This window comes from Camelina sativa, chromosome 19, assembly GCF_000633955.1.
Source record: "Camelina sativa cultivar DH55 chromosome 19, Cs, whole genome shotgun sequence".
Taxonomy (NCBI): Eukaryota; Viridiplantae; Streptophyta; class Magnoliopsida; order Brassicales; family Brassicaceae; genus Camelina; species Camelina sativa.
This window is the reverse complement of record NC_025703.1, coordinates 11,684,973-11,705,858: the sequence shown is the minus strand read 5'-3', so window position 1 is coordinate 11,705,858 and position 20,886 is coordinate 11,684,973. Positions and strand designations below refer to the sequence as shown.

Below are 20,886 nucleotides of genomic sequence, written 5' to 3'. Positions count from 1 at the left end.
CAACATGCCAAACTAATTGGTAAAATATATTTTGGTCACAGGGGTTGGTAAATTTGTTTGATAAAGTCAACTAATAGTTTTGCTTTATACATATCTTTCAACGCATGCACCAGTCTAAAATCCTTCACAGAAGTCTAGTTTTTGTATAGAATATATATTATATAAGTTTCTTGTCAGTTTTCTGTTTAACCTACTTGTGAGAATTTCTTTGAGATGGTTGATGAACAGGTAAGGTTTTGGTTCTTTGCTGTTTTTTTTTCTTCTCTGGTAGCAGGTTTTGACATTTTTTTTAGATGAGACGCTCAACAGATTTGGAGCAGTTGGCTCTTAGCTTCTCTTCACAAATACTTTTAATATTATCTCATCTCTTTATTTATCTGATATTTATTACAGTCTTGTTGTTTCATTGTCTCATGAAAAGTTTGTATCTTTGTTAAGAAATCTCTACAAGAGTTAATCTTTTCTAGCTGGTTCCATTTTTTGAAGCAGAGAAACAGAGAGATTACATGCTGTGTGTGTTTAGAAGGAAGCTTGGTGTCCTTTATTCAAGAATTCGATGGGTTATCAGGAAACGGGTGAAGGCTAGAGTTATCGTCAGGAGGTTCAGGAAAGCAAGGTGGAGAGCGAGAAGAAGGAGAGCCCGGAAACCGAAGTTTCTTCTATCAATCTGAGCTCAAACTCCAGAAGACATATCCGGGTTGCCACGTTTAACGTGGCAATGTTCTCACTTGCGCCTGTTGTGCAAAACATGGAGGAAACAGCTTTTCTTGGTCATATAGATAGCATCAACAACATCTCATGCCCTTCTCCCAAAGGAATTCTGAAGCAGTCTCCATTACATTCTTCTGCAGCCAGGAAACCAAAGGTCTGCATTAATCTCCCAGACAATGAGATTTCTTTATCACAAAGCTACAGATTTCTGAGTATGGTAGAGAATGATAAAGACGGGAAAGAAAACAGAGGAAGTATCTCGATGAGGTCTCCCGTGTGTCTTCCTTCTTGTTGGTGGGATCAAGAAAGCTTTAACGGTTACAGCAGCAGAAGAAGCATAGCTGAGTTGTTAAGAGAGTTGGATGCGGACATCTTGGCTTTGCAAGATGTGAAAGCAGAAGAAGAGACACTTATGAAGCCGTTATCAGATTTGGCCTCCGCGTTAGGTATGAAATACGTGTTTGCAGAGAGCTGGGCGCCGGAGTTTGGCAATGCCCTACTGTCAAAATGGCCTATAAAGAAGTGGAGAGTTCAGAGAATTGCTGATGCAGATGATTTTAGGTGATAGAAAACTTCTGACTATATCATTGTCCTTCCTGGTGTCTTCTTTTACTTAACTAACGAGTCTTAGACAACCTGAAGCATTGATTATAACTGTAAGCTCTTAAATTGTAGAGTTAGGTAGTGCGTTTTTGTTTTCAATTTAAATTATATTCAGGTTGTAGAAGCAATAGAAGATGCAATGTCTTTGTTTTCTGTTCTGAGACATGGTGTTTGATGTGTGTTGTCGACTCAAGTGTTTTTTTTGTGTGTGTGTGCAGGAATGTGTTGAAAGTGACTATAGAGGTCCCATGGGCCGGAGATGTAAACGTGTATTGCACTCAACTTGACCATCTAGATGAGAACTGGCGGATGAAGCAAATCGATGCAATTACTCGAGGAGATGAATCTCCCCACATCCTGCTTGGAGGCTTGAATTCTCTTGATGGCTCTGATTATTCCATAGCAAGATGGAACCACATCGTAAAGGTGACATTTCGTTACACCGGTCATAGTTCTAGTTTGTTTCATTTCATATATAACCAAAACTGTTAAATGTAAGAACAGTATTACGAGGATTCTGGAAAGCCAACGCCTAGAGTTGAAGTGATGAGATTTCTCAAGGGAAAAGGATACTTGGACTCAAAAGAATTTGCAGGAGAATGTGAGCCTGTAGTCATTATTGCCAAAGGACAAGGTTAGTCTCTCTGTTTCTCTTAACTTGCGAAGTTTTATTATTCTTCCGTTGGTCATATAGTAATAGTCATATGTGAAATTATTGATCTGATGTAGATGTACAAGGAACATGCAAGTACGGGACACGGGTGGACTATATCCTAGCATCTCCAGATTCACCTTACGAATTTGTTCCTGGCTCTTATTCAGTTGTTTCTTCCAAAGGTACTTCTGATCATCATATAGTCAAAGTCGATTTAGTTATAACCAAAGAGCGATCTCGAGGTAGCTTCAAACTGTCGCGCAAGAAAGCAAAGCAGAAGATCTTTCGGATAAAAGCTAATTTGATGTCGAAAGATACATGGAAACTTGGAATCTTATGAATTCGTAAAGTTTGGACACTAATTAAGGAACAACACTTGTTTATATGATGATAATGTTTATTCTAATAATATTAAGATGCAACACAACATTCAGTTTACATATTGATCGCTATGGTTACAAAGAACTAAATTAATGTTTAAGCAAACGATCATATTCTTTTACAATCTACAACAAATAGATTGGAAACAACAGAAGCAGCATATGATATGCTGCATATCTCAGGCAGAGACGGAGGCTTTCTTGGTCTCCTTCTCAGCAGCTACCTCCTCCTCAGCAATTGGTGCGTACCCGATTCCACTCCGTTTGCTTGGAAATAAAGCGAAGATAGCGGCTGAGGCAACACCCACGGCTGGAGGCAAAGCCATGACTAATGTCTTTTGCGTTTCCCTGAACCGGGGATAAAAGCAGCTTGCGGTATTAGCGTCAAGTAACACCAGTGTCCCAAACACGGCCAGCACGAAAGCCGCATGAACGAAATCCGCTATCCTGACCTTGTACTTGGACAAGTCCACAGATCCCGGATCAGCATAAGTCCAGAGACCTTTTTTGGTGACTATACCAAACTTTCTTGATCCGTCGGGGCCTTTGAAACTATCGGTAAAGCATGAGAACACGCAGGAGAAGCTGCAAAGGCCGACAAGGATGCTTGACATGACCTTATTAACTGTGGTACATTCACCGTCGTTAGTGAGAACAGGGTTGAGTAAAAGGTAGATGAAGAGTGTTCCTGTTGGGAGAAGCTTTATAAGACTCTCGAGGCCTGTGAGGGATTTGTTTGCCATGGTTTCTTTTGGAGGGTTTGTTTTGGGTATGAGCAAAGAAGAAGTATCGGACATTAGCTTGAACTTCGAGTTAGATGTATAAACTATAAAGTGTGTTCTTGGCTTGATACGTTTGTTGGTATTTATAGAACAGTTTGGGATGATAAACCATTGATCCGGTCCGAGATGTTGGGTTGTAACACCGTAGAAGAATTGGTAATAACATTGACCAAGTCAAATCATCACTTCTGTGATTGTGTCTATACACGAAGACTCAATAATTTCTAAAACGGTTGATTATTATTTTCTTTGATCGATAAGAAAAGTAGACATATGTAATATGTTATTAAGTTTTGGATCTAAACGAGAAGAAATTTCTAAAGCTTCGTAAGCACACGTTTGTTATTGACTGAATCTAAAGAGAAGTTTCTCTTTTGGATGTACGAAAAATTTCTAAGACTATACCAACGAGGCTACTTTTAAGTATTGCATGATGATTAAATGTCTTTTAGTGTGTTTGTTTTTGTGTTATATATATATATACACGCTACATTGTGATGTTAATTACATTATTAACACTTACAAGAAAACCCGCTTTTTGCGACGGAAATCTGCGACGGATAAATGCCCTCGCAAATTTGCGATGAATTTGCGGGTCATTTGCTACGAAGACGAGGACCTTTGCAAATTTGCGAGGGTATTGTCCCTCAAACATCCCTCGCAAATCTATCGCATACTTGCGACGAATTAGCGAGTAATATAATCTGTAGCAAATTTGCGAGGAAGAAGCGAGGGATTTGTGAGGTCTTTATGGGTTTAGGGTTTAGGGTTTGAGTTTAGGGTTTGAGTTTAGGTTTAATTCTGAAGTGAAGTTCCCAGTAAAAACATCAAGAGACAAAAAAATATTTGAGATGAATCAACATGTGTAAAGAAAACACATATATAAGATATATATATATATATAAATGTAAATCAAGATGTGGTTTACTTTCATTATGAACATATGACCAAGTGTTTTGATCAATATTTGCAATATAGAGTCCATAGTCCAGTAATCACCAACTATATGAACAATGAAATTTCCAAAACATTTCCAAAACATGAAATTAATAGAGATTGTATCATTAAGAAAATAAAGTTGATGCAAAAAAATATATACACTTGCGAGGGATGTGCGGTGGATGTGCAAGGATTCCCCTAGCTAATCCCTCGCAAATTACAAGGGATTTGCGATTAACTCTAGCTAATCCCTCGCTAAATCCTCACGGTTCCCTCACAATTTGATCTTTTACATGCAAATTAAAGAAGAACATTACTAACTAACATTGCATCAAGAGACAAGAAACTTTGGAGATTAATTTCCAAAGCATATGAAAATATGAACTTAGCAAACTAATAACATGAACTTAGCAATGTTCATCTACACTAATAATATGAACCTACTTTAATTTCATCTACACATAGCAAACTATTTGTATATACATCTAATAGTTTCCATTATATAGTATCTACACATATAATGAAAATTTAAATTTCAAATATAGTGTAAATGGATCATTTTTATTTCTTAAGCTTTTGATTGTCTAACATTTTAATGAGGATAATGTTGGTATATAAAATGTATTTGATTATAATAGTGCGAGGGATTTGCGACGGATTTCTTATTGGGCCTTGCAGATCCATCGCAAATTTGTTGGTCTTGCAGATCCGTCGCAAATTGCGAGGGATGTGCGATTACTTCACGCTAATCCCTCGAAAAATTGGTGAATTTTAATTGGTCAGTTTGTCGGTTGTTGCGACTAGTTTGCGAGGGTTCGTAGTTAATCCCTCGCAATGTCTGCGAGGGATTTACGAGGCTACAAATATTTATATATAAAAACGAGCAGGTTTGAGCAAAGCTCAAACTCATTCTCAGAAACCCTAGCCGCTCTTCTTCATTCTCTCAAACTCTCTCTTCTTCATCGTCTTCTCCGGTAAACCCTAACCCTAGTCTCCTTTGTCTTCTCTGTCTTCTCCGGCAAACCCTAAGCTTCTCCGTCGAATCCCTAATCGGCTATTCTTCCTCTTCTCCGACAAACCCTAATCGGATCCGTCAAACCCTAATTGGTTCTTCTCCTTCAAGGTATTAACCCTAATCTCTCTTCGTCTTTGTTTCTATCCTCCTCGTCAAACACTAATCTCTTTCTTCTTCGTCTTCTCCATCAAAGCCAAACCCTAACCCGATTTGTCTTCTCCGTATTCGCCGCTCTTCTCCGTCAAGGTATTAGTCCTAATCTATCTTTGTTTTTCTATTGCAGATGTTTCTATTTCAATTGTTTATAATCTCTCTTAGATCTGATTTATTTTGATTTTGATTTTGATTTTGATTTTCTTATAGATGTTCAATGGCAACGATTACACAAGGTTCCTGTCTGATCAAGGTGTACCCGCTCCCACAGGTTCTAACCATACACGGACTCCCGCCGGTTCTAATACTCGCAACCACTACCTCAGACGTCGTCTTATCATACTCCTTCTCCTTCACCCTCATCAAGAGGTGTCTCCACACGCTCGTTCGTCTTCTACAGGAGCTTCTGCACGTCTCAACAATCTTACCCTCGAAGAGTTACTCGATAGTCCTGGGCGTGGAGGTTTACCAAAGCTAGACCCGCGTCGACCTCCATGAACTCTCTGGTAAGAAAGTTGCATGAACCTTGTGTAATCGTTGAATAGGAATCATAGTTGCATGTTGAATAGGAATCATAGTTGTAATTGAATCCGAATCATAGTTGTAATTGTTGCATGAATCCGAATCCAAATAGTAACAGTTGTAATTGTTGAATCCAAATCATAGTTGCCTGAACCTTGTGTAATCTGAATCATACAAGTATCATTTAAGCTTGTCTTCATAGTTGCATCTTGAATCCGAATCATTCAAGTATCATTCACTCCTTTCATGTTGTAATTTGTTTGAAGGTTTGACCAAGATTCCTCTGTTGCCGCTACTATACGAAGCATCTTTGAAAGAGATTTCAAAGAGCCTCATGCAAATTGGACACAGACGCCGACTAAAGTGGTAGACCGTTGGTATGAATCTTTTTCGGTAAGTCTAATATGTCTTGCAATCACACAATATGTTTTGTTTGTCATTTTTAAACAAATACTAATTTACTTTTTTTTTGGAAGCAACTATACAATTGGGACCGGTCCATCAATGAAAGAGGAAGGAGTTTGAAGACAAGCTTAAGGATAGGATGTGTGATCAAGTGTCTAGTTGGAAGTTAAAGTGGAAACTCAAAGGTGATGAGGCAAAGCCACGGTGGATTGATCCTCAGGTATGGAGTGGTCTTGTTAAATATTGGCTTGATCCCAAATCATAAGTCAAGAGTACCAACAACCGGAATGCTCGATATCATGATCCTGATGGTACAGACATATATAAGCACCGCTCAAGCCAGACCACTTTTAAAGCCCGTGCTCGAAAACATGTAAGTGTTTAATTATCTCTATTTTTCTCCTTTTCATCTCTCTTTTTCATATTGACTAATCATCTCTCTGTTTCTCTTTTTCAGTCTGAGCTAACTGGTGAGTTAACTCCTGATTTTGTACGCATCCTAGAAGAGACTCATCGAAAGCCTGATGGGTCTTTTACGGATGGAAAGTCGGAGTCTCTGTTCAATGAGGTGTCGTCGAAGATCCAAGAGTTGGAATATGAGCTTTGTACGGGGGAGAATGGAGAGAGCACTGCTTCTGGTGGGGTGCCAATTCATATCAAAAACAAAATTTACACATCGGTAAGTTGTCTGTTTTATATACTTTGAATGTTTTTGTTTTTGTTTGAGTTTTGTGTTTGTCTTTCTTTGAAGTTCATTGATGTTTTGTTGGTAGGTTGCTCCAAAGAAGAAAAACAGGATCTATGGGGTTGGTTCTTTGCAGTTTGAAGCATCCTCTAGCAGTAGTGGTCCACTACCGTCATCTTCTCCGGCTAATGATCCGGTTCTTTTAGCTCAGAAGCTAGCTGCATCTGAAGAATGTATTCAAACTCAGGCGACTCAAATCCAACAAAGTGCAAAGAGGATGCAAAGCTTTGATATATACTTTGAGTATCTCGCTGAAAAGGATCCGGAATTTGCTGCTAGGTTTCGAAACCCGACAAGGACCAACCCAGACGTCGGAGAAGGGGGCAACAACGATGATACAGTAAACGCCGGTAGTGGAACCGGAACCAGAAACATCACCTCTCTCTCTGAAACTTTTTAAACTCTTCCTTTTATCTCTCTCTCTCTCTCTCTCTGAATCGCTTTAAACACTTATGTTTTGTAATGTAATTTTTTTTAAGACAATTTAAGTTTCATTTCAGTTGGAATTTATTTTTTTGGATTTTATTAAGAATTTTTATTTTATTCACAGTTGTGAATTGAAATTAAATGAAATCTCAATTCTATTCCCAATTCAAATTTAATTTAGTTACAATTCAATTCTATTACCAATTTCATTAAAATTTAATTTTAATTAAATTTGCGATGCATTCAGTTTCTCGCAAATTGCTTCAGAGTTGCGAGTCAATATGTTTCTCGAAAATTGATTTAGAGTTGCGAGTGAATTGGTTTCTCGCAAATTGCTAATGATTTGCAAGGAAATATATACTCGCAAATTGCGAGGCATTTTCGAGAGACAAAAGTTCCTCGCAAAATTTGCGAGGGATTTACGATGTTTGCAATTTACGAGACGTGATTTGCGAAGGATCGTAGTATCTCGCAAATCCCTTGCGACTGTTGATTTGCGAGGGATTTGCGATGATTTCTTCCATCGCAAATCGCGTGTTTTCTTGTAGTGTAACTTTCAAGTAAAACACAAGTATTAGTTCTCTTTGTAATAACAACTTATATAAAAAAAATGATAGAGACAAACATGTTAGTGTTTTCTGTATCATAATAGACTTTGCAGTTGCAAATATGCAAACGTAAAAAAAAAATGTGTTTAACGTTTGCGTTTAAAATTTATTTATTTCTGAATTTGAAAGTTGAAAACAATTAGCATAATATTTTTCACATGTAAACACAAAAATGGAAATGCAAAGAAAATTTTACAATGAGTGTTGTGTTTATATTTATACTTTGTATCTAGGTTGCATGGAAACGGAACGGATACACGGAAACGAAACATTTCGGAAATGGGAAACAATTTTTTTAAAAAAATTAAGTAATGGAAACGTGTAGGAAACGTATATATATATATATATATGTCTATACAGATATATAGATATAATAAATCCCCAAACATAAAAACCATATTAAAAAAAAATCTGAAACAACACAAATTCAAAACAGAAATATTAAATAGTTTAATTAAAAGTAAAACTGTAAAAAAATGAACGTTCAAAATCAAGTTTTTGACCAGCATCGCCATATATTTAGGGATTTTAACTTTTAAGCTACTAATTATATTATATTTTTTTCATTATATGTATCATGAATAATTATATTTTCAAATTATTTATTTATTAAATTTTGAAATTATAAAAAAGAGTTTCCGTCGTGTTTCCAAAACGGAAACGGAGTTTTCATTGTGTTTCCAAACAGAGATTTTTAGGAATCGTGTTTCTGTGACTTGTTTCCGAGTTTCCACGAATTTCCGTTTCCGAAATGTTTCGAAAACGGAAAACGCACCTCAAAAAGAGTTTCATGCAACCTAATTTTGTATATAATGGAAGGGAATTCGATATTTTAATTCAATATGTGTTACGATCAAGACTGGTAGCGTTTTTGCCTTTAGATGTCAAACTATTCCAACATACAGTCAAATGAACTTTATTTATTTTCTTTTATTATATAGACATATACACGTCAAATACAAAATGTGAAATTTAGATAAATAAATAAAAATGTTTAGATATATTGTTTTAAATGTAAAAACAACATTTAAGCATTTAAACCCGCTTCTTCATTTTCTTGCAGTTGAGCCAACCCTTAAATTGGCTATGAGATAGAAACTACAGCTCATTTCATTTACTTGTGTAAATTGAACTTAACCTGAAATTGGCTATGAACCATTAAATCGAATAACTCGTTCTGCTTTCTCACCTTTTATTTGTTTTGAGTAAATAAAATTCACAATTGGTGCGTCTACAGCGACTTGTAATTTTAGCTTTATGCATTTAAAAAAAATAATAATTTGGCTATTATTGGCTTATGATTTTCTTATAATAAATTGCTTGGAGATATGGTAAGTGCATACACTTTTTTGACTTCTTTTACGTATAAATTTGTTAAAAACTAAGCAAGCACAGTTTAACTTTTCTACGGAGATAATGTAAGATAGTAAGATTTGAAAGGTCCATACTTAGTGATGGAACCTGATGGACTCATTATCAAATAAGACCCACTAATAATCTTTGGTTAGTTAGTATAATACGTTTTATGCCATTGGCTAAACGCAGCATCGTACGTTCTTGCATGTCCCATTTCCCATTCATCATGTGAGACGTGTCAAACTGGAGATCTTTACCCAAATGTGCAGAAATACTACTGTTGTACTAATATACTATATATTGTTTATTTTGGCTTGACGTGTAGGAAGTGTAATTGCAAATACGAATTATATAAGGAAAAAATCGACATTTACTGTGCATGAGAAGATAGATAAGAATGGTGTGCATGAGTATGATTGCGATTTGCGAAAGTATTTTAAGCGACGAAAATCCCAGAGACTTGACAAAGATGAGATTCGTGTGCTTGAAGTTGACCGAAATGTATGATAAAAATCTCACATAAAAGGCACTGTGTGTATATAAAGAAATACATGAATCTTGTAAACAAGAAAAGTTAGTATATTTGTGTTTTAAAAGTTGGGCTGCGCTGCGCCCATGATTTGGAAAAAAAAATTATAAGAGGTTTGGCTAACCAGTAGTTTTTGAGAAATGATAAGTCTACTAAATCCATTAACCATTTCGTAAGTTCTGATCTGATTATGTAAATATTACAAGGTTTACTTTTTTTTGGTGTGGAGAAATTAACATGAAAAAGCATTTGATTTGTGATATGTTATTGATTTAATTTTATTTGTGATTTTGTCTCTCTATGTGTCCAAATCCGACCATGATGTAAGAAATCAAATCCATAATAAGATGTGAAAGGTCCATGATGAGTGATAGAACCCTCTAAGACGATGGATTTATTATTAAATATGATCCACTTAATAATCTTTAGTTAGTTAAGTGTATTACGTTTTATGCCATTGGTTAAACAAAACGTACTTCTTGTATGTCACATGTCCCATTCATCATGTGAGTCGTGTCATTCAAAACCCAAATGTGCAGAAATATATATACTATTACTACTGTTTATTTTGGCTTGAGGTGTTTGAAGTGTCAATGAAAATACAATAGTACACTTACTTACTATGCACCAGATGTACGGTCATCTAAGCTATAAGGGGTTGAAGACTACAACGCAAATAATTTTCTTGCGACTTACATGATGAATGTCAACAGCACTACAAAACCAACTTCACTAGCCCCAACAACATTCATTAACGGTAACCGGAAACCCTTGGATTAGACGGCGTGATCAGGTTAAACCTACCATGGGATGCAAGGTGTGCATTTGCACTGGACCATGTTTAATTAGCATAAAAAGTAGTGTATTTTAAGACCCAAAAAAAATTTACAAAAAAAAATTCTATGTAATTAAAGCCTATTTTCTAAAAATTGAACCGGGACTATAATAATTTTTGTGATTTTTATACCGGCCTCAAGCAAAAAAGGTCAAGACAAAAATAAAACCACCATCGACTATTTGCAAACTACTTTCATCACTTAACCAAACTAAGGCATATGTTCCGGTTTAACGTTTTCATATATTATAAACTCTAACAAGAAACCCAAGGAAAGCAAGATAATCTTACAAAAACTGACCAAATTAATGAAAAATAATTTGTATGATAGGAAAAAAAAACACAAAATCAAAGAAAAATAATAATATCTCTTATTTTGACGAAATGCTCCACCACATGATTGGACGATGTAGGCAAACAAGAAGTTCGAAATTGCATTTTTTGTTGGCTGTGGACAAAATTACAAAAGTGTTAGGCGGCATATGGAGTTCAAAGTCACAACTCAATTGATAAACTCATTACGTTTACGATTTTGTATAAACTAACCAATCAATGTATTATTGCAATAAAGAAATACTAGTTGGACAAAAACAATGAGGATCAAATCAAATTAAAGTTTCCCCAGAGAGATGCTAATTTAAGAGATACATTGAATGCGAGCAGTGCATATATTATTATATTCTTTTCATATATCAGATATTCATATGCACAGTAATTTTAAAATTCGATACAAGAAACAATATTAAAGAAAATACAAAAAAGAGACAAATCAAGAAGTATCAAATGCTCTTCTTGTGTCCTTATCACATTTGCCAAAAACAAAACGAGGAGAAAGCGCAAAAACAATGGTTAGACAGTTGACAGCACGACCAACTCCATTTTTCTAAAAAAGTTGATTTCTTTTTTTTGTTTGTTTGGATTCTTTTCTCACTCACATCCTAAATTCCTAACTATAAAATTATAATCAACAATTTATTTTTATTTTTATAATGTTTAAAAAATTGATACAGAGGATTTTGTTCTCATCTTTTAAGTAGTGAGGAGTATTTTGTTGGACAATTTCATACCTCCATTATTGGCAGAGAGAAAGAACAGAGGAATAAAAAGAACAAAAGCAAAATAAACAGAGAAGATGGATTTGGTTCAGATGCAGAAGAGTTTGCAAGATTACACAAAATCACTCTTCTTGGAAGTAAGTTTCTTCGCATTTTTAAAACTAAAACAAATCAAAAGCTTTTTCTTAGTTTTTTTTTTTTGGTTGCAACCATTAATTAATTGAAGGTGGAAGAAATGGTTTTAGGACTTATAATTAAAAAAGGGTTTATGTTTTTATAGTTTGAATGGTAAGACAATCATAAGTTTATGTTATGTAAGATTACTTTCTGATTATGGAAAGTCTTATGTTTTGTGTTATACAAAAAAAAAAGGGGATTTTGGACAGCCAGTTCTTGCAGCTGCAACAACTACAAGATGAAAGCAATCCAGATTTTGTTTCACAAGTTGTCACACTCTTCTTTCAAGACTCTGACAGGATTCTCAATGATCTCTCACTATCCCTGTAACCACCACTACCATCACTACACATTTTCGCTTTTATCTCCATTATGTCTTAAACTTGTGTGTTTCTCACTGTTCATATGCTTTGGCAGAGGTCAGCAAGTTGTAGACTTCAAAAAAGTTGATCCCCATGTTCATCAACTCAAAGGTAGCAGCTCCAGGTAACAACCAAAATAAAAAATTATATTGGCTACTTCTAATTTAGATCTTATTTTTAATCCAATGATAATGATAATTTCTTGATATTGAAATGAGTAAAATATTAAGTTATTGAGTGTGTGATGTTGCCAAACAAAACAGTATAGGAGCACAGAGAGTTAAGAATGCTTGCGTTGTCTTCCGCAACTTCTGCGAGCAACAAAACGTTGAAGCGTGAGTTTGATCAATATGTTCGTTAATCCATTCTTTATTTATTGGTTTTTAAGATCTGATTACTAAAAAAAATTAAATTGATGAAAATTTCAGATGTCATAGATGCTTACAACAAGTGAAGCAAGAGTACTATCTTGTGAGGAACAGATTAGAGACTCTGTTCAAGGTAAGGAGTCAAGAGATCATATTTGTTGATCAGCATTTGAAACTTATTTGATACAATTTTGGTTTTCATGATCCAATTTACGCAGCTGGAGCAACAGATTGTAGCCTCTGGTGGAATGATCCCGGCCGTCGAACTCGGATTTTGAGTGAATTTTTATAATAAAAATCACTATCCGTTGTTGTTTCAATTCGGAGCTCTAGCCTCTCTTCTTATATTTTTGTTACTATCCGGAAAAGGTTCTTATGTGAACTTCTTCTTTGTATCATTGGATGAGTGAGACATGCAAAAAAGTTTCTAAGTCCACACCTAAATCCCACTTACGTATAATAAAATTTCAAGCAAGTCATGGCTACATTTATATTAGAGTCTTGCTCTAGATACTACAAGAATTTATACTATATGTATCAAGGTAATGTGATCAGGACAACTTTGTTAGGTTGGTGTTCTTGATGCCAAAATGACAAAACCATAATTTGTAATTATGAAAAGTGGATTAGTCCTCGGCTATGAGCCAAATGAATTTTAGTAGCCCAAGTTGACAAGAAATGGCCCGTAATGAACATCGATGATGATCTAGGGATGTTTTTATTTTATTTGCAATTGGCATGATTGTGACACTTTATGAATCTCTAGGAATTTGAGACATTTATGCAATGCAATGAAAAAAAGAAACAGAAACTATATGTGAGTGCACGTTTACATAAGGACAAAATTCTTAATTTCTTATAAGATCTTGTGACCTGTTGTCGACTAAGTGGAAATGGTATTATGATATATGGTTCCAATTAACAACCTCATGTTCGATTACTTACCACTTATGATTTTTTATTAATTAGCATTCCTTCATCTTCTTTTTTAATTTTAACTTTTTGGGTAAAGAATTAGCGTTCCTTCATCGGTTGTTCTTAAGTAACTTTACTAGTTCCTTTAAATAATTGTGTACCTTTTGTTTAATTTTGTCTTCAAATGAACTTTTTTGTCCTTTCAATAATTAAGATTGCCACTTCGTAATTATAATGAACATCTCTCTTACATCAAGAATGCATTCTTACAAAAATGATATGATATCATTCTCTTCCACCATTTGTTAGTTATCTATTACAGATTTATATATCATAGGGTTGATCAAAATGTTCTATTCTTATTTTGTTTAGTTTGAATAATAATTAATAAAATCTTAGACCTTGGTTTTATGCTAGCATGCATGCATATAGTATCCGAAGGGAAGGAAGCATGTTTTGGTGAAAATATTTGCATCTAAGAAGCTTAATATCAGTAGTCAATTGACTAATTTTATTTAGTTTTCTCCTTTGGATAGTCTAAGTCACTAGTTACAACTTTCAACACACATAAAACACATGCATCATTAGGTGATGTATATAATCGGAGTTTAGTTACGCTACGTTTATTTTGTTTGTGTAGATACAGTAGATGTGAACGTAGAATTAATGTATCTTTCATACAAACATCTCTCACAATCTTCTTCTACAGGGCCACAATATGCTTTAATTGATTCCCGTTGTAGTAGTCAATGCACTGATTATTTAACGGCTATATATATATATATATATATATCTTTCAAAACTGATTGGAACAAATCCTTATATAGGAAAAATATCAAAAAATTATCTAATTTTCAAATTTAAAATAAAAAATTACTAATTTTCAAAATGTCATTTTAATCATAAAATTTATGTTGACTTTTTCGTAAAATACATTTTTTTTTATCAACCAAACATTAATTAAAAGATAACTTCAATATTGGTCGTTCAAACCGGAGGAAAAATGTTTACAAAAAAAAGTGTTTACAAAAAAATACCTTTTTTTTTTTTATTTCACCGTTTTAAACATTGCAATAAGTCTTCATTAAAATTTTGAAATCGAACAATGTATTAAAATATCATGGACAATTAAAAAAGAAATAGTCATGACACGAACTGCTAGAAGATTGCTAAGAATTACACATACCGGTAAAATATTCACGCAGATTATAATTTTACATGAGTTGAAGCCAAAGACAACAACATGTTACATATACAACCACTTTCTAATCTAATCTAAGACATCTATATCATATAGGAGTTTGATCGCATTTCCTCTTTTGTCCGCAACGGCGTTGAAAACTGCCTTTTAGTCTTTGATCCATATCGACAAAACTTTTTTCAACAAATATAAAAATATCTTGTCAAATAACAATACCCACCTCTCATACTCAAGCCTTTGAGTAACTATCCCATTCATACTTAACTGCGAGCTATATATATACCTCAGCCCCCGAGGAGAAGGAACTAAAAAACTGTTATTCCCCATGACATCTACAACGAACAAATGCAGATATCATACTTGTTCTGTTGATTTTTTGATTAAAGTTTGTGATTTTTTCGTCCCAAATTTCAAAATCGATTTATTTTTTTTGACATTTTTTCATTCGGATATCGTATAAACATCGTGTCAATGTGATGATGACGACAGAGAGCCGTGCTTAACTACTTTATGGTTAAAATAAAGCTTTGACCTTAATGTAAATGTCTCCAAAGTAATAATTGTGATTAACTTGTGTGTGTTATTTATTATTTTACTGTCACTTATTACTGGATACGAATATATTATTCTTATAGTTTGGGTGATATATTCTATGCATATAGGAAATTCAAAAGTCTTTCTAATTTGGGAATAAGAGGTGAAATTAATTTCGACCGTTGAAGCCTGAATAAGGAGAAATCCAAATATCAAGTCCAAAACTACATAATTTATAACATCCAAAACACTAATTTTAATTAGATAAAATTGTCTTAATTACATATTTTTTTTTTAGAAATTTGATTATTAAAAAAGGTCTTTATATTAATTTATACTATAAAATAGTAAATATTTATAGATTAAATTTATATCACTATATTTAGATTTTGGTCTGTATGTTGATTTTATTTTCTTTAGTAAACTTTACACGTTATCACTATATAATACGTTGGGATGTCAGATCAGCACATCATCATCACTTCACCTTTAGCTATTTCTTGTGGGTGTTAACTAATTCTCTCAAATGGCTCTCTCCGTATTTGTCTTTCCTTCTTACATAAATAAAAACCCTTCCATTAAATATTGCAAACCCACTTCTGTGTCTTCTACAAGAAGCACCACTTGCACTGTAAGAGTTTTATTTTACTTATTTGATTATTATATGAAGTTGCATAGATGAAAAAAACTGCATAATGTCAATGAGATACCACATCTGGTTCGTGTTTAGTTTGTGAAAAAGTTTCAGATCCTAACAGAACACTTAACCGTTTGTTTTGGTCTTGTTCAGTTAAAAGTAAGAGCAACACTTGCAGAGAAAGGTGAATATTATTCAAACAGACCACCAACTCCTTTACTGGACACAATCAACCATCCAATGCACATGAAAAAACTGTCCATCAAAGTATGGCTTTGAACCTTGTTTGTCTCAAATTAAGGATGCAATGATGAAAAAGTGTTTGTGCTTATTGGAATTTGGATAATGGATGTAGGAACTCAAAGTTCTTTCAGAAGAGTTGAGATCTGATGTTATCTTCAGTGTTTCGAAAACTGGAGGACACTTGGGTTCGAATCTTGGTGTTGTTGAGCTCACTGTGGCCCTTCATTATATCTTCAATACTCCTCAAGATAAGATCCTTTGGGATGTTGGTCATCAGGTTGGTTATTTCGTTGCAATCATAAGTGTTTTTTTTCGTTATCTACCGTAGTATTTTTCTGACTTAATTGTTTTTGTCTTTTGATAGTCTTATCCTCACAAGATTCTAACGGGAAGAAGAGGAAAGATGAAGACACTAAGACAAACCAATGGCCTCTCCGGCTACACCAATCGAAGAGAGAGTGAGCATGACTCCTTTGGCACTGGGCACAGTTCGACCACAATATCTGCAGGCTTAGGTGATCTTTCTTGTTATTTCCTTGTGAGACAAGACAACAAGGAAACTTACTTTTCTAATGATAATTAAGTATGCCTATTTTAGGAGCTTTCTAATGTCAGAAAATTGTTATTTAGGGATGGCTGTAGGTAGGGACTTAAAGGGGATGAACAACAACGTGGTTGTGGTTATAGGCGATGGTGCCATGACAGCTGGACAAGCTTATGAAGCAATGAACAATGCTGGCTACTTAGAATCCGACATGATTGTGATTCTCAACGACAACAAGCAAGTCTCTTTGCCTACTGCTAATTTGGATGGACCAACTCCTCCGGTTGGAGCTTTGAGCAGGGCTCTTAGTACTTTACAGTCTAATCATCCTCTCAAGGAATTGAGAGAAGTTGCTAAGGCAAGTAATAAATTAATAATATATACTCTTTTGCTTGTGGAAATTATTATGATCAAAAAGTTAAAGTCTTATATGTGTTCTTTTTTTTTTTTTTTGACAATATCTTATATGTGTTCTTTATAGGGAGTGAAGAAGCAGATTGGGGGATCAATGCACCAACTAGCTTCAAAGGTAGACGAGAGTATACTCGTGGCATGATTAGTGGGACTACTTCAACACTATTTGAAGAACTTGGTTTCTATTACATTGGTCCAGTTGATGGGCACAAACTAGATAATTTGGTCTCCATTCTTGAAAAGGTAAAGAGCCCCAAAACCATAGGACCAGTTCTTATTCATGTGGTGACTGAGAAAGGTCGCGGATATACCTACGCAGAGAGAGCTGATGACAAGTATCATGGTAAAAAATCAGTTACATAAATAACATGTTTTCTTGACTATACTATGACTTCTTGGATTGATCCATCTTTCTTCCTCTTGTTTAATTTTCAGGAGTTTTGAAATTTGATCCAGCAACAGGTAAACAGTTCAAAAACATTGCTAAGACTAAGTCTTACACTTCCTGTTTTGTGGAGGCCTTGATTGCGGAAGCAGAGGCAGACAAAGATGTTGTAGCCATTCATGCAGCCATGGGAGGTGGCACCATGTTGAATTGCTTCGAGAGCCGCTTTCCTACAAGGTGTTTCGATGTTGGCATAGCTGAGCAGCATGCAGTTACTTTCGCTGCCGGTCTTGCTTGCGAAGGGCTTAAGCCCTTTTGTACAATTTACTCGTCTTTCATGCAACGTGCTTATGACCAAGTAAAGTAACATATCCAAAAACTGAGAGTTCATGTTTATTGTGCTACGGTAGCTTAACTGAATCTAGTTTGTGTAGGTTGTACACGATGTTGATCTACAGAAACTACCTGTGAGATTTGCAATAGATAGAGCAGGACTTATGGGAGCAGATGGTCCAACACATTGTGGAGCATTTGATGTGACGTTTATGGCTTGTCTTCCAAGCATGATAGTGATGGCTCCATCTGATGAAGCAGAGCTTTGTAACATGGTTGCAACGGCTGCAGCTATTGATGACCGACCTTCTTGCTTTCGGTATCATAGAGGAAATGGAATTGGTGTGTCACTTCCTCCTGGAAACAAAGGTGTCCCTCTTCAGGTATACCGTATACTTGCTAACAAAAAAAAAATTATGAATCCAAAACTTAACATTCAAGTTTTAACGTTTTTGTGTTTTTTTCTTATTTCAGATTGGAAAAGGTAGGATACTAAGGGAAGGCGAGAGGGTTGTACTTTTGGGCTATGGATCAGCCGTTCAGAGTTGTTTAGAGGCTGCTTCTATGCTAGGCGAACGAGGATTATAAATAACTGTAGCGGATGCAAGATTTTGCAAGCCATTAGATGTTGCTCTCATTCGTAACTTAGCTAAATCACACGAGGTTTTGATCACGGTTGAATAAGGTTCGATTGGAGGATTTGGATCGCATGTGGTACAGTTTCTTGCACTTGACGGCCTTCTTGACGGAAAGCTCAAGGTACGTTTACATTTTGACACATTCTTTCTTTTTCATTTGTATCGCTTTGGTCTCTGAATTCAAATGTTTTTTCATTTTGACAAAAGTGGAGACCAATGGTACTACCTGACCGGTATATCGAACACGGATCACCAATGGATCAACTGGCTGAAGCTGGCCTCACAGCGTCTCACATTGCAGCCACTGCAGTTAACTTAATGGGAACACCTAGAGAAGCCTTGTTTTATGAGTAATAAAGTCTCCAACAGGGCACACAAAGAAGCAGAACCGGCTTAGAAGAAGTAAACATTGTAGTTTATTTAAACTTCTTAAATAAAGTAAGATAAGATCACTTAGTTTTTTAATGTTTCTCCTAAATAAGTCAGTCAAATTTAAGAATGTTTTGTGTAGTTCTCATGCCTCGTTACAAACTAGGCTAAGAAATACAACATATGGCTTTAGGGTTTTCATCGCTAAACACCATAAATTTCTCCATCTCCCTATCATTATTGTACCACTCATCCCCTAAACCAATCAGTTCCATATCAATCTCGAGAACGTTTTCATCCTCGGCGTCTTTGCTAGATTCTTCATCTTTCTCTTCCTTGACTACAATCTTCGCTCTTTTGCCGGTCTTCTTCTTGAGTTTCTTCAACAACTTCTTCGGATCGATCTTACCCGTGACCACAACCTTGTGACTATTCATATCCGTCACAAATGTTTCAACTCCTATGAATTCACACATCATTCAACATCAGAAAACTATTACAAACATGGATAGATATATATGTAGAAGGAAACGTTAGTTTGATTTGTACCTTTGAATTTGGAAATAACTCTAGCGATTTTTCTCTCGCATTCGTTGCAATGCATCGATATATTGATTTCGACGTCCATGTACTACACAACGTAACGAAGAAAATTGAAAACAAAAATTATTGAAAACAGAGGATTAGCATAAAGGAGAGTGATAAGTATGTATATGATCATCTTACTTTGACATTGTCCTTTTTCTTTTCTTTCGTCATTGGTGAATCTCTACAATCGGTTATGGAGTTCAGACTGTAATTTATGTCCGAAGCGACAAGAGACGTCTCCGTTTCAAAAGGGTCATATACTGTTTGTTTTTGAATTTTAACGATGCAGTGGCAGTTTAGATTTTGGGTAGGAGTAATTGACGGTTAATACTATTCGTTAATTATTATTCTCTTGTACTTATTGGATTGAGGTATTTAATGAAATTAAATTAACAGATGATATTAATCTATATATACATTTTTTGAGACATTTATGAAATAAATCATGAAGTTCAAACCTATTTACAAACATGTCATTAGCATTAATTATTAATTTTTTTTAATTAATTAATATTAAGTTTTGATTTTTGGAAACAAAATTTCCTATTCTAATAAAATTTCCAAAACAATAGGAACCACTCCCTTTAACCATTAAGTATTAAGTTTATAATTAATTTAATTAATATTAAGTTTCTAATTTTACAAAACAATACTTTCTCCATACAGACATTTCCTAAACAATCGGCCTAATCAATAAACGAATTGATTTTCAATCTTGGAGGAGGATCCGTGGCCAAGATTTTTGATCTGCATTGATATCCAATTATTTTTCCCTAATATATATGTTCAAAACAAATAAAATTTAAATGCTAAAATATATCATATTCCAAAAAATATTCCAAAAATAAAACAGATTACGCCTCATTTCTCCCCAATTAGTTGCTTAATCGAATATTGTGTGCACATGTTTTTTTAGTCGACCTAAATGATCAGTGTATAAATACTCTACACCTAAACCCTGATTATACATCAGCAATCACAATTACTGAATTACACAAAGCTTACCAGAAAACTTATATATACACTCTTTCGCGTTCTAGATATGCCAAAAATCGAAACTTAATAATGATGTCTTTTATTTTTTCATCAGTAAACTTAAACACTCTTTCATAGATGAATCATGACAAATAAAGATGATGAAATCGATTGACTAAAAATCAAGATGGGCGGAGATGTCGCAATGGACGGGATGAAACAAAAACAAAAGATGATAGATTTGTTTTGTCAGATAAAAACAATTGTGTCGGTCTAGACAAAACAAAAAAAAAAGACCAATATTAGTTTACTTTAATACAAAAGTCAATTACGTAATATTTATCTGTAAGTAATTAGTATACTAAATTTTTTTTTTTGTTCAAATAGCTATTTTCCCATTTCTAACAAATTATATACACACATCTTGGGTCTATTTTAATAACAAAAGTTTATTAAAAGAAAAACAATGTGAAATTCATGTCAA

General features: G+C 34.6%; 3 protein-coding genes and 2 pseudogenes across 3 annotated transcripts; 3 read left to right on the top strand and 2 right to left on the bottom strand.

Annotated features, from left to right (window-relative positions):
- LOC104766048 lies at positions 160-2,396 on the top strand (annotated as a pseudogene).
- On the bottom strand, positions 2,346-3,179 carry LOC104766049. Its single transcript, XM_010489864.2, has one exon. The coding sequence runs from the start codon at positions 3,144-3,146 to the stop codon at positions 2,529-2,531; it is 618 nt and encodes a 205-aa protein (XP_010488166.1). The 5' UTR covers positions 3,147-3,179; the 3' UTR covers positions 2,346-2,528.
- LOC104766047 (histidine-containing phosphotransfer protein 1-like) lies at positions 11,657-13,122 on the top strand. The gene is made up of 6 exons (XM_010489863.2): positions 11,657-11,856; positions 12,092-12,222; positions 12,314-12,382; positions 12,522-12,593; positions 12,687-12,759; positions 12,845-13,122. Exons 1-6 carry the CDS (start codon positions 11,797-11,799, stop codon positions 12,902-12,904), a joined length of 465 nt encoding a protein of 154 aa, XP_010488165.1. The 5' UTR covers positions 11,657-11,796; the 3' UTR covers positions 12,905-13,122.
- Positions 16,183-18,948, top strand: LOC104766046 (annotated as a pseudogene).
- On the bottom strand, positions 18,945-19,598 carry LOC104766045 (heavy metal-associated isoprenylated plant protein 3-like). Its single transcript, XM_010489860.2, has 3 exons — positions 19,566-19,598; positions 19,389-19,470; positions 18,945-19,299 (listed from the first exon to the last, which is right to left on the bottom strand). The coding sequence occupies exons 1-3, from the start codon at positions 19,596-19,598 to the stop codon at positions 19,007-19,009; spliced, it is 408 nt and encodes a 135-aa protein (XP_010488162.1). The 3' UTR covers positions 18,945-19,006.

Bases quoted from the DNA above. Each gene is read 5' to 3' on its own strand.
- LOC104766047 (XM_010489863.2), top strand. From the start codon at position 11,797: ATGGATTTGGTTCAGATGCAGAAGAGTTTGCAAGATTACACAAAATCA. The intron at 11,857-12,091 runs GTAAGTTTCTTC...CAAAAAAAAAAG, and splicing joins CAAAATCACTCTTCTTGGAA to GGGATTTTGGACAGCCAGTT. The intron at 12,223-12,313 runs GTAACCACCACT...ATGCTTTGGCAG, and splicing joins AATGATCTCTCACTATCCCT to AGGTCAGCAAGTTGTAGACT.
- LOC104766049 (XM_010489864.2), bottom strand. From the start codon at position 3,146: ATGTCCGATACTTCTTCTTTGCTCATACCCAAAACAAACCCTCCAAAA.
- LOC104766045 (XM_010489860.2), bottom strand. From the start codon at position 19,598: ATGACGAAAGAAAAGAAAAAGGACAATGTCAAA. The intron at 19,471-19,565 runs GTAAGATGATCA...TACGTTGTGTAG, and splicing joins AGAAAAAGGACAATGTCAAA to TACATGGACGTCGAAATCAA. The intron at 19,300-19,388 runs GTACAAATCAAA...GTGAATTCATAG, and splicing joins AGTTATTTCCAAATTCAAAG to GAGTTGAAACATTTGTGACG.